The sequence below is a fragment of the Salmo trutta genome, chromosome 10 (assembly GCF_901001165.1).
Source record: "Salmo trutta chromosome 10, fSalTru1.1, whole genome shotgun sequence".
In the NCBI taxonomy this organism is placed as follows: domain Eukaryota; kingdom Metazoa; phylum Chordata; class Actinopteri; order Salmoniformes; family Salmonidae; genus Salmo; species Salmo trutta.
Window position 1 is genome coordinate 11,673,889 of NC_042966.1, and position 13,432 is coordinate 11,687,320.

The 13,432-nt window shown below is 42.6% G+C and overlaps 1 protein-coding gene across 1 annotated transcript; it reads left to right on the forward strand.

Annotated features, from left to right (window-relative positions):
• The first annotated feature begins 6,095 nt into the window (after positions 1 to 6,095).
• LOC115200846 (leucine-rich repeat-containing protein 18-like) lies at positions 6,096 to 8,465 on the forward strand. Its single transcript, XM_029763968.1, has 2 exons — positions 6,096 to 6,785; positions 7,341 to 8,465. Exons 1-2 carry the CDS (start codon positions 6,676 to 6,678, stop codon positions 8,062 to 8,064), a joined length of 834 nt encoding a protein of 277 aa, XP_029619828.1. The 5' UTR covers positions 6,096 to 6,675; the 3' UTR covers positions 8,065 to 8,465.
• Positions 8,466 to 13,432: the final 4,967 nt, after the last annotated feature.

Sequence of the window (13,432 nt, forward strand, 5' to 3'; positions counted from 1 at the left end):
GAACGCCAAGGTCACCAGACTAATGCCCCTTAGCACTCACGTCTGTAGCCATGAAGTGCTTTGAAAGGCTGGTCAAGGCTCACATAAATACCATCATGCCAGAAACCCTAAACTCACTACAATTTGCATACTGACCAGATGCCCTTTCCCACCTGGACAAAAGGAACACCTACGTGAGAATGCTGTTTGTTGACTACAGCTCAGTGTTATACAACATAGTGCCCATAAAGCTCATCACTAAGCTAAGGACACTGGAACTGAACACCTCCTTCTGCAACTGGATCCTAGACTTCCTTACGGCCACCCCCAGGTGGTAAGGGTAGGCAACAACACATCTTCCACACTGATCCTCAACACGGGGGCCCTCAGAGGTGCGTGCTTAGTGTCCTCCTGTACTCCCTGTTCACCCACGAATGCGTGGCCACGCACGACTACAACACCATCATTAAGTTTTCCAACGACACAATGGTGGTAGGCCTGATCACCAACAACAATGAGACAGCCTATAGAGAGGAGGTCAGAGACCTGGCAGTGTGGTGCCAGGACAACAACTTCTCCCTCAACGTGAGCAAGACAAACGATTTGATCATGGACTACAGGAAAAGGAGGGTCGAGCACGCCCCCATTCACATCGACTGGGCTGTAGTGGAGCGGGTTGAGAGCTCCAAGTTCCTTGGTGTCCACAACACTATTTTTTTTATTTCACCTTTATTTAACCAGGTAGGCTAGTTGAGAACAAGTTATCATCTACAACTGTGACCTGGCCAAGATAAAGCAAAGCAGTGTGACACAAACAACAACATAGAGTTACACATGGAATAAACAAACACAGTCAATAATACAATAGAACAAGTCTATATACAATGTGTGCAAATGAGGTAGGACAAGGGAGGTAAGGCAATAAATAGGCCATAGTGACAAAATAATTACAATTTAGCAATTAAACACTGGAGTGATAGATGTGCAGAAGATGAGTGTGCAAGTAGAAATACTGGGGTGCAAAGGAGTAAAATAAATAACAGTATGGAGATGAGGTAGTTGGATGGGCTATTTACAGATGAGCTATGTACAGGTGCAGTGAACTGCGAGCTGCTCTGACAGCGGGTGCTTAAAGCTAGTGAGGGAGATATGAGTCTCCAGCTTTAGTGATTTTTGTAGTTCGTTCCAGTCATTGGCAGCAGAGAACGAAGGAAAGGCGGCCGAAGCAGGAATTGGCTTTGGGGGTGACCAGTGAAATATACCTGCTGGAGCGCGTGCTACGGGTGGGTGCTGCTATGGTGACCAGTGAGCTGAGATAAGGCGGGGCTTTACCTAGCAAAGACTTATAGATGACCTGGAGCCAGTGTGTTTGGCAACGAATATGAAGCGAGGGCCAGCCAACGAGAGCATACAGGTCGCACTATCAAACTATCATGGTCCAAACAGACCAAGACAGTCATGAAGAGGGCAAGACAATGCCTATTCCCCCTCAGGAGACTGAAAATATTTGGTATGATTCCTCAGATCCTCAAAAAGTTCTACAGCTTCACCATCGAGAGCATCCTGACTGGTGTCATCACCGTTTGGTATGGCAACTGCTTGGCATCCCAGTACATCACTGGGGCCAAGCTTCCTTCCATCCAGGACCTTTATACTAGGCGTTGTCAGTGGGAAGGCCCTAAAAACTGTCCAAGAATCCAGCCACCTGTCATAGACTGGTCTCTTTGCTACCGCATGGCAAGAGGTACAGGAGCGCCAAGTCTAGGTCCAAAGGACTCCTTATCCCTTGGCCTATAATGTCTGCGCCCCCGTGGAAATATAATTAACATAATAAAAAAATCTATCTGCTTAAGGTAGAGATATCTGTTTTTATGCATGGGCTGCATTTCCATCCGCCTATATCGCCCTTCCGCATCTGTGGTGAAAGATGGCAGAGCTAGAGCAGTGTTTGTCAGATCATGAAAGATCCCGAAAATCAGTCTTCTCACAAAAACTATTATAACCACCCTACGGAAAGCTCTCACAAACATGTAGATGTATGTTGTGTTGCTCTAGAACGACCACAAGCCTCACAAGACTCGTCTGAAGGTCCCTAGTACCAGTTAAAAAAATAATGGTATATATGCTTAAAATAAGGGTATAACAAACAAACACATATATATATATATATATATATATATATATATATATATATATATATATATATATCTTTCTTATATCTCTCAGATATAGGACACACTTCAGATTAAATCTGTTGTTCCATGTAGTGAATCTGTTATTTAGTGTGTTTCAATTGGCTAATAGCAGTAATGCCAAATTGAATGTTCCATCCAATAATTCTTAAAAAGAAAGCTAAATAATCATTGGTATGACCACCTTAAAACAATTCCATGTTAGCTTAGAACCCCAATCCACAATCACGTTGGTTTAACAATAGCACAGTATACCCTTACGGAAAAAAACACATGAATGTGAACACGTGAAGTGTTCCTAAAACATGTTTCATGTGATCTTATGTGAAGTTCATGTAATAACATGTGACAACTACACATGTATCGCCCTTCCGCATCTGCGGAAGCATGTGGTTTTTCTGTAAGGGTCCAACTTCTCTCACAACCAAGCCCTAACATTTTCCTGTAGTATCAAAGCACCATTAGACACATTATACTATTAACTTTCCCAACTACAATTATTATTGATACTCAGTCAAGTACCTTTGAAGTAATTCCAAGCAAACATTTATACAATAAAGAGCTCTTTGAATTTCTGATCTTTAGACTGTATGACAGGGTTGTATTGAGTCAGAGGAGAACAAAACCACATCCATTCAAGACTTGAATAAACAGGATGACATGTTTTTGCCCTCTCTTGCCAGTTTTCCTAAACATGTCCAACAAACTATAACTCATCCCTTGAATAGGCTACATGGCTAATTTGGCTATTTTGGCTAATTTGGCTATCCTTGATATGAATTTCAATACGGAAACAAAACAATTCCACAGTCAAAGACATGCAAGACTTGCCAAGAATAGAAACTAGATTTCATCTGAAATCCTCTGTTAGTGTCACAATATAATTAGATAATTAGTCACTCGGGGCATTACGTAGTTAACACATAATACCACCTCTGTACCTGATGACCAAGCGGGGCAGTCATACAATAGCAATAGGAAGGAAACAGAGAGGCTGTAACAGACACTGTCAGCTGGGTTGGGGGTAGGAAAGCTGGACCAGACAGACCGGACGTCCTGCTAACAAGGTTGTGAACACAGACGTGTCCAGCGATCCAGCCTCAGCACATGGCCAATGTGCCAGTATTGAAGCATTGGATAGCCCAGTGTGATTGATTACTGAGTGTTAGTGTTTGACGTTATCAACTACTGAAGGGTTTTCATACTCCATGGAATTCTCCTTCAATTAAACAATACGTTTAATCATACTTTAACAATAGAATAAACCCATAATAAAAAAAAGTATTCGGTTAGTTAAAACACCAGTGAATGAAATTGAGGTATGTGTGTTTATACTGAGCTGGTTGTCTGGCTGTTACAGAGGAATCATCATCCTCTAGTAGAGCAGAGCTCTTGTTACCAACTAGCTCTCACAGCCTCACGTCATAATTAGACGTTCATCCATGTTTCTCAAACATCAAATTTCGAAGTTGTTCCAAACGTCATTTTTCTAAATGCTAAAGTTATTAAGTTGTGGCATGAACTCCTAATTTTTAAGGTAAGGGTTAAGGTATGGGATAGGCTTAAAACAAAAATCTCAAAAACAATTCTATCGTTTGATTCAAACATGCAACCTTGGCTCAAGAGACAGATACTTACGCCCATCCGCCATCCCAGTCCACAACGCCCTTGGAAAACTGCCCCTAGTGGCCCGTTTCCATGTCATCTACTGACGTCCTCAGATACGGACTGACGTCGAATACTGACTTATATTACGGGTGACCTGGCTGCTTTTTACAGGGGAGGATGACAGACTGAACACAGGTAAACAAGAGGCTCTTGTGATGTGATGTCCTCCTGGGGACCAGAAACAGGATTCCATTGAAAGACACACCTACCTGGAGAATCGGTCTAGCTTGGTCTTTGTCTGTGGACAACCCAATAAACTTGAACGCAATGACCCCCCTCCCCTTTCTCTCTCTCTCTGTCTCTCTCTCTCTCTTTCTCTTTCAACCCCCCCTCTCTCTGTTTCTCAGATACAATCCTCACATTGCAGATCATCAAGTGTAATCTATCCAGCCTATTCACAGGTCCCCAAGGGGCACTGGGCCATGCTCAATTAGGTCAGTATGTCTGTCTCTCTTCATTACATGCATATGGCTGCATATAGTCTGTGTAATTCAGGCACTGGAGGGAAGTTGACTCTGTTTAATTGGCTAGACTAAACTATGCCCTGCATTTATTAACAACATATTCAGTTGTCTTTAACAAACAAAATCTACTGTGGCCATGGTAAATGACAAAGCTCAGCTTTGATGGAAAGGCATGCTGTACTAGGTACATTTAAGTTTTTGCAAGCACCAGAGACTTTATGACTTTTCATATGACTTTTCATACTGCTAGTCTTCCATCAGATTACATTTCTATCAACAATGACCTCAAAATATTTGATATACTGTACACTAATATAAGACTGACCATATAATTAGAATGTAGGGGAGAGTGGTGTAAGTTGAGCCATTTTTTACATTCAGCATCACCCCGTCAAGGGAAATATAGTACTCTTTGTAACTAAGATATCTACATATATTTCAGGATGTTATGTATCCCTGGAAATAATCAGATTACAGTTTTGAAAATATAGCACCTCATGCAAGGATTAGGACCTCAGGAGGTTTTAAATACCCCAACTGGTGTATAGAACAATCTTAAAATGATAGAATAGAATAAGGTTTTATGATAGAAGCATCATAAAACCTTTAACATGATCAATTAATTTGACTTACCTAACTTGCTTACCACTTTTTCTTCCTTCACAGACTGCATGAAATGGTTTCCATGTGGTTTCTTCCTTCACAGACTACATGAAATGGTGACCTCTTCCTAAATACACTACATGACCAAAAGTATGTGGACACCTGCTCGTCGAACATCTCATTCCAAAATCATGGCCATTAATATGGTGTTGGTCCCCCCTTAGCTGTTATAACAGCCTCCACTCTTCTGGGAAGGCTTTCCACTAGATGTTGGAACATTGCTGCGGGGACATGCTTCCATTTAGCCACAAGAGCATTAGTGAGGTCGGGCACTGATGTTGGGCGATTAGGCCTGGCGCGCAGTCGGCGTTTCAATTCTTCCCAAAGGCATTCGATGGGGTTGAGGTCAGGGCTCTGTGTAGGTCAGTCAAGTTCTTCAACCCCGATCTCGACAAACCATTTCTGTATGGACCTCGTTTTGTGCACGGGGGGCATTGTCATGCTGAAACAGGAAAGGGCCCTCCCCAGTGTTGCCACAAAGTTGGAAGAACAAAATTGTCTAGAATGTCATTGTATGCGTTAAGATTTCCCTTCACTGGAACTAAGGGTCCTAGCCCGAACCATGATAAACAGCCCTATACCATTATTTCTCCTCCACCAAACTTTACAGTTGGCACTATGCGTTCAGGCAGGTAGTGTTCTCCTGGCATCCGCCAAACACAGATTCGTCCGTCGGTCTGCCAGATGGTGAAGCGTGATGTCCGACGGCGACGAGATTTACACCAATCCAACTGTTTAAACGAGAGGCTGCCTGGATCTTTAATTTAAAGACCCTTGCTCCCTTCGGTCTCAATGTAGACTTTGATCTGAAGCCATTCTTATGGTTATTGTGATTTTGCTATTCATTGTAAATGTTTGATGGCCTATGTAGCCAATTTGTATCTATGATCGTATGCTATCCATTCATTTTTCTTGTATGTTCTTTTTATATCTGAGAATTAACCAATGATATCAGGCCACACCCAGCCATGATTACAGACACCTGTGTGTGTCCTTTGACACTATATAAACTAGTGACCCGCAGTGTTTGTCATTCCACCCTGATGAAGACAGCTTGTCTGTCAAAACGTTGGTTATTAGGTTATTAAATTACTGCATCTGTGCTCCTAGAGTGTTTTTTTTTCAAGTGTTCTACTTTTAACTTGGACTATTTCTTTATGTTGAATGCCAATACTCTTGTACGGCTTCCAATAGCCAAAGATCTATCTTTCTCTATCCAAGCATCCATTTTTATTCCTGTAGGATGAGGGCCCACTTCAGTAAACAAGGAGGTAAATGTTGCAGTAAATGACTTCACTGTAAATATGATAATCATACATGAAAATAGTCAAAGATTTTCCACCATTTGTGTCTCAACATGACAGGCTTATTTGGTGTTTTGTTTATTTGTTCTGAGCTTCAACTGTATGCTAAATGTGTACAGAATGTATACAGTAAGCAAGCAACAGCAAAAACGGTGCAATAGCTTTTCCCCTGAAAGCCTCAGACCTAGCCAAAAACTACAAGGAACACATCATTCAGTTGCTTAGTAACAAGGAAAAACAAGAGAAGGCTAGCAGTACTGACAGTTTATGCAGGCCAGGCTGACAGAAAAATAAAAAAACACAGGTCCTTAGCCGTATTCACATAAAAACGACAGAGCAGTGCTCTTCCTGGTTTTTATTTACATGGCTCTTGGTGGCTCTTATGTATAATTCACAGCCAGGGAGATGGAAGGATCCTCGACAAACCTTGGGAGAGCGTTCCTGTGTCTTAGGTCTGGAGATTGCACCCTCTCCGGCTCTGCACTGATCTGGGTGGTGGACGAATTTCAATACTGGTAAGAAAACAAAATAGTTTTCTATATCCAAGTTCAGAATAAATGAAACTTGATTATTGCTAAGAAGTCATATAGTAGATTCGAGTTGTGATGTTAAAGTGTTTTAAAAGGTTAGGTTAAATAGGGTGAATGTGATAATAGGTCAAACTGTTTTACGATTGGTATTTTGTTATACAGTAAAACAATGACTATTCACTCTTCTACTAAAAAAAGGTGGGATCGAGAGTTGTTATGGTCAAGGTACATGTTCATCCTCTGCTACAATGGCAAACAGTTGGCTGTCTCATGTCCTTTGTTGTAATATGATGAGTTATACAGTGAGACAAGTATTGTCATTTATCCAAGGGACTATGACATGTAACACTATCTATTACATCACGTTCTAGTTCTAATAGTAATTCCATTTTTCTACTGCCTACTTCATGTATAATGGAGAAACTAACTAATGAATAATTTATTGATGGAACAGGTTAAATCTTAACCAAGGAAACAGCATTTAATCAAACTCATAACATGTTGAACACTAAACTCAAACGTTTAATTTATTTTTTAAAGCATGATGGCCAAGGGCAAGAAGCGGTCAAGCGAGCCCAAAGACCGGAAGATCACTCTAAAGATGGCTAAGCTGGCCCTGAAGCTGACCGTGGATGGCAAGCGTCGGCTGGACCTCAGCAACATGGAGATCACCACCTTTCCCAAGTGCATCTTGAAGCTTTGCGATGTGGACGAGCTGGACCTGAGCCGCAACCTGCTCAAGAAGATCCCAGACTCTATCGCCAAGTTTGTCAACCTCTGTTTTTTGGACCTCCACAGCAACCAGTTGGACCAGGTTCCGGAAGCTATCGGGCGCCTCCATAACCTATACAGCCTCAATCTGTGTAACAACTGTCTGAGCACTGTAGGACTCCCAAACGAGATCGGTCTCCTGCGAAAGCTGAGGAGCCTCAACCTGGGCATGAACGTCCTGGAGAGCATCCCATCCTCTATCGCAGCCCTCAAGGAGCTGCGTCACCTTGGTCTGTTCAACAACCACCTGACCCGGGTACCTGAGTGCCTCCGCAACCTGCCCTACCTAGAGACCGTCAACCTGAAGTGCAATCCCATCCCCTTGGAGGATGACAAAGGCATAGACCCCATCATGAGGGTGGAGTGCCTGTACCTGGTGAGGGAGAGCTGCCTGTGTGCCTGCTGCCTCCAGAAGGTCAAAGACAACAGGCAGAGGGTGAACAGCAGGCTGAGCAGAGGCCCACCCACAGGAAGTCCATCTTCGCCAGCCTGAACACACCCAACTTGGTGGTGCAGGAGGACCAAGCCATCTGGAGGTGATGGAGGAACCAGGTCCTCAATAGGTCATCTAAAGGTAATCAAGGACATATTATTTAGGACAGCCCAGGTGCTCTATTGCAATAGCTACTTTTTACTTGACAATGTATATTAGGCATATCAGGAATTCTGGAAGAAGAAACATTACAGGGGTTGCAGTCACACATAACCAGCCTTCTATAAGCTGCTCGGTCTGTGGTTTGTTGTACTCTAACGCCCTCTAGAGTTTGGAGTCCTGTAATGTTCTACAACAGACCCTGCACTGGAAATCTACCTTAGCTTTACTAATACTACTTTCACTTGCATATTTGTTTGCATATCAAATGTTTCTGATAATAAAATAAGCTTTCATTATCATTGTTATGATTATTTGTCTCCTCTATTCCAGTGTCAGCAATCACACTAGGACAAGTGACCAGAGGGGTATCCTACAAACCAGGTTTGACGATTTAGCGAGGTAACTTTGGTAAACTGAGTTCAACTCGGGGTAACCGGTCACCTTTTAGCCAGGTTAAATTTCTATGGCAACAAATCCTCCAGAACTGACCTAGAAAGCAAGACCTTGAGAACTGGAGAAACAGAAAGCACACCGGTAAGACCTGACAAAGCAAGATGAACTGGCAACAGAAAAACATGGGTATAAATACAGACGGGATAATGGGGAAAAATAGGAGACAGGAGACAAAGGGCTGTAAGACAAATGTTTAATCCAAGACACATGGAACGTGGGATGTATATGGAGGGTGTGGGGCAACAGAAGACTAACAGCAAGTGGGGCTACGGATTTTAGAGATGGGGAAAGGGCCAATAAAGCGGGGGGTAAGATTACAGGACTCAAACTGGAGGGGCAGATCCTGAGTGGAGAGCCATACCCTCTGGCCGAGATGATAGCGGTGAGCCGGGGTTCGGTGGCGGTCTGCCTGTCGCTGATACCTGGAAGTGGTCTTAAGATCGGACAGGGTTCTCTTCCAGGTAAGCCGACAGCGGCGGACAAACATCTAGGCAGAGGGTATGCTGACTTCTTCCTCTTGCTCAGGGAAGAGCAGAGGCTGGTAACCCAAGGACGTCAGGAACCATGGTGGGACACCAAAATCATTGTCGGAAGAAAGCCAGTGTCCAGCAGGAGCCAGGATGTCAGGTGAGGTTAGAGGAATGAGCCCATTCTAAGACCGGGGACCGGGCAAAATCTGGGACAAACAAATGGTTAGCCGGCTGGGAATGCTGCATCTTGAAGACCAGGCTCTCGATACTCCAGACGAGTGTTAGGCTACTGTGGTGGTTTGTTACCTTGGAGATAGTCCGCGGAATTGTTCCAACAATGCATTGAAGGCATGGTCATGGCATTTCGCCAAGGTATGGAGTCCCTCCACAAGTTTCTGCAGTAACTCCTCATGGCTTCCAACGGTGTCTCCTTGGAGGGAGACTGTGTTGCAGAGCAGGTCTGAGTTTGCTTGGTCAGTCATGGCCAGTTGGTACTATCACAACTCAGGATATGACCCAAATACAGACACAGGAGGCGGATAGTTTGGTTCTCAGAATATTTAATATAAAGGGGCAGGAAAAGGGCAGGTCGAGGGCAGACAGAGGTTCGTAATCCAAGGCAGAGTCAATCAGGGAAAGAACGTCAGGCAGGCTCAGGCTCGGGACAGGTAGAAAGAACAGAACTGGGACGACTAGAAGACAAGATCTTGAGAACTGGATAAACGGGAAACAAGCTGGTAAAACCTGCAAAACAAGACGAACTGGCAACAGACAAACAGAAAAAGCAGGTATAAATACGCAGGGGATAATGGGGAAAAAGTTGGAGACACCTTGTGGGGGGTGGAGACAAGCACAAGAAAGATGATACAGATCAGGGTTTGACAGCCTGCTTAATTTGGAAGATAACTTTTCTTTCAATTTGATTAAGGCTCAAATTAAAATTGTGGACGTTTCAGCATTGTCTCAATGAAGAGCTCAGCGTTCGACTACTCATTTGCGCCATTTACGCGTAGTTACAAGCCTGATAGAGTTAGCGGCAGGCAGATGAGCAATATCCACCGTCGTAATACGGATTAACTTCTATGGGCTAGGTGGGACGTTAGCGTCCCACTCTATTCAACAGCCAGTGGAATCGCGTGGTGCGAAATACAAATACCTCAAAAATGCAATAATTTCAATATTTCAAACATACTACTATTTTACACTATTTGAAAGATAAGACTCTCGTTAATCTGTTTGGGATAGGGGGCAGTATTTTCACGGGCCGGATAAAAAACGTACCCGATTTAATCTAGTTATTACTCCTGCCCAGAAACTAGAATATGCATATAATTAGTAGATTTGGATAGAAAACACCCTAAAGTTTCTAAAACTGTTTGAGATGATCTGCAGAGAAGAATGGGAGAAATTCCCCAAATATAGGTGTGCCACGCTTGTAGCGTCATACCCAAGAAGACTCGAAGGCTGTAATCGCTGCCAAAGGTGCTTCAACAAAGTACTGAGAAAAGGTTCTGAATACTTATGTTAATGTGATTTTAGTTTAATTATAATACATTTGCAAAAAAAATGTAAAAAACAGTTTTTGCTGTCATTATGGGGTATTGTGGGTAGATTCAATCAATTTTAGTATAAGGTTGTAACATAACAAAAATGTGGAAATAGGGAAGGGGTCTGAATACTTTCCAAATGCACTGTATATAACATGATTGGCACAACCATAATAATCATGAAATGGCCTTGGACGTGTAATGAACACGAGGGGATACAAGAGAGTTGGTTTCAAGCGCAGGGCGCAGCTGGTGTTTATTGCAAAGGACCACAGGAGGAGGCAGGTAGCTGGGTCCAGGGGCAGGCAGAAGGTCATACGCAGGGGGTCCAAAAGGGCAACAGTACAGGCAGGGAAAAGGCTAGTAACATAGTCCGGGAGATCAGGCAATAGGTAGATAACAGGAAATCCGATAGGCTAAAGTACCGGCAGGGAATAGGCAAAAGGCGTCGTTAGTGAGGCAGGCAAAAACTATCATAAACGGGAGGAGTAACTCACCAGAAAAACAGTTCTCTGAAAGACGTGCGTCACAAAACAAACAATACCTCACAGTGATGTGGTGCAAAGAACTGAACTAAATAGTGTGTGATAATGACATACAGGTGTGTGAACAGGTGAATAGAATTCAGGTGATTGGGATCTGGAGAGTGTGCTGCGTTCAGGGGATCTAGGTGTTTGAGAGTGTGAGCTGGAGAGTGGGCTGGAAAGTGAGCTGCATTCAGGGGATCTATGTGTTTGAGGGTGTGAGTTGGAAGCAGACGTTTCAGGAAGTGCCATAATCCTTTCACATTAACCTGTTTAATTTAGTTGATATGGCTTAATTGATCATAGTCCAGACTTGTTATAGTTGCAAATACCATGCAGTTGCACCAGAGGAATTTAAACCAAACAGATTTTTTTGGCAGGTGTTCTGTTTCCCCACATTTATTGATTAATTCATTTCCCATCGTGAAAATGTGTCCCTATTCCCCAATCAAATACATTCATCGATACCACAAAAAAAAACAGACAAATACAACTTTTTACTCCAATCTGGCAACCCTCATAAAATCAGACATAGCACCAGTATACCAAAGCATTAAGCGAAAACAAGCATAGAAATCAACATTTGAAAAAAAATGAAATACAAATATAAGGCTAGTATTATATTATAAATAGTTTGGTGAAAACCAGCCCATCTGTAAATAGCCCACCCAACTACCTCATCCCCATATTTGTATTTATTTTTTTGCAGCTTTGATCCCCAGTATTTCTACTTGCACATTCATCTTCTGCACATCTATCACTCCAGTGTTTAACTGCTAAATTGTAACTATTTCGCCACTATGGCCTATTTATTGCCTTACCTCCCTAATCTTACTACATTTGCACACACTGTATGTAGATTTTTCTATTGTGTTATTGACTGTACGTTTGTTTATCCCATGTGTAACTCTGTGTTTGTGTTGCACTGCTTTGCTTTATCTTGGCCAGGTCACAGTTGTAAACTGGCCTACCTGGTTAAATATTTTATTTTAAATAACCTGGTTGATTAACAATATTGGGTTGTTAACGTGTTTCTTTTTCTAAATACATGTGGGACTCAATAAAAGGCATTGTAGAACACCATTGCCCAAAATGCATTGCGCCAATAACTTCCAAAAGATTGTTCTGAAGTTTACCCCCCCAAAAATGTATTTTCCTATGAATGAAGTCGCACAAAAATGTATGTATTTTCACACGGATTAAGCCACACAAAAACGCACAAAATCTGCTGAAATACTTTTTGTACATATTTGCACGATTTTAGAGTGAGAGTGTGTTGCCAACAATACACAGTATTTTTTTTCCAAAGCACTACCTGATGCTGGGGCTGATGCTGACCAGAGAAGTGCTGAATCAACAAGAAGATGAAGATGCTAAATCAATAGATTCATTAGTAAGCTAACAGAAACAACACTGTATTGACCTGACCATTATTAGATCCGGTCACTATCCATGTTATGAGACGGAATCTTGCTAGAATTCTGAGTCTCTTAATTAAAGCTTGGGGCTCCACTGATCAATCCCTTATCAATCCTCCTATCTGTGTTATGTCTAAAATAGCTTCCCCATGCAGCGTCGTCACAGGTGACCAGTCTAACACGCTTTACTCTACACACTGCTCACCGCTGTGTCAGTGCTATAGAAAATCAATGCACCAGTCCACACACACACTCCTCAGTCAGGCAGGCAGAATGCGGGGGAGCAGAAGCTGCAGCAGCCCTAAAAGCACTCTCTAGAGCAGGGATGGGCCCTTGGATCTCAGTCGGGGTCTCAAGATTATAATTAGTTGATTCGTTTTAATGAATTGTGTTGAGGCTTGGTTGGAGAAAAATGGGTATACTGTCGGCTCTCTAGGAACGGTTGGCCAAACATTTAAAGTTAGATTTAGTAGGCTTAAGTCCCAGTTTATGCTAGTTACATTGTTTGTTTATATAGCATTTATACAAGGCAGAAACATTGTTTCCTTGTTGAAAAATATACAGAATGCTAGTTTCAGAGCGATGCATAGCAACATCAAGGCAACTTTGTAACAGCTGACCCCATTTTTCTAAAGCCAAACCCACCCATTAGCCGCTGAGTCTACCTGTTATTAAGATGCAAGTAGCGTAGCCTAGTGGTTAGAGCGTTGGACCAGTAACTTGGAAAGTTGCAAGTTTGAATCCCTGAGCTGACAAGGTACAAATCTGTTGTTCTGCCCCTGAACAAGGCAGTTAACCCACTGTTCCTAGGCTGTCAGTGAAAATAAGAATTTGTTCTTAACTGACTTGCCTAG

Coding starts and splice junctions, on each gene's coding strand:
- LOC115200846 (XM_029763968.1), top strand. CDS start 6,676: ATGGAAGGATCCTCGACAAACCTTGGGAGAGCGTTCCTGTGTCTTAGG. Junction 6,786..7,340: donor GTGGACGAATTTCAATACTG/GTAAGAAAACAA, acceptor TATTTTTTAAAG/CATGATGGCCAAGGGCAAGA.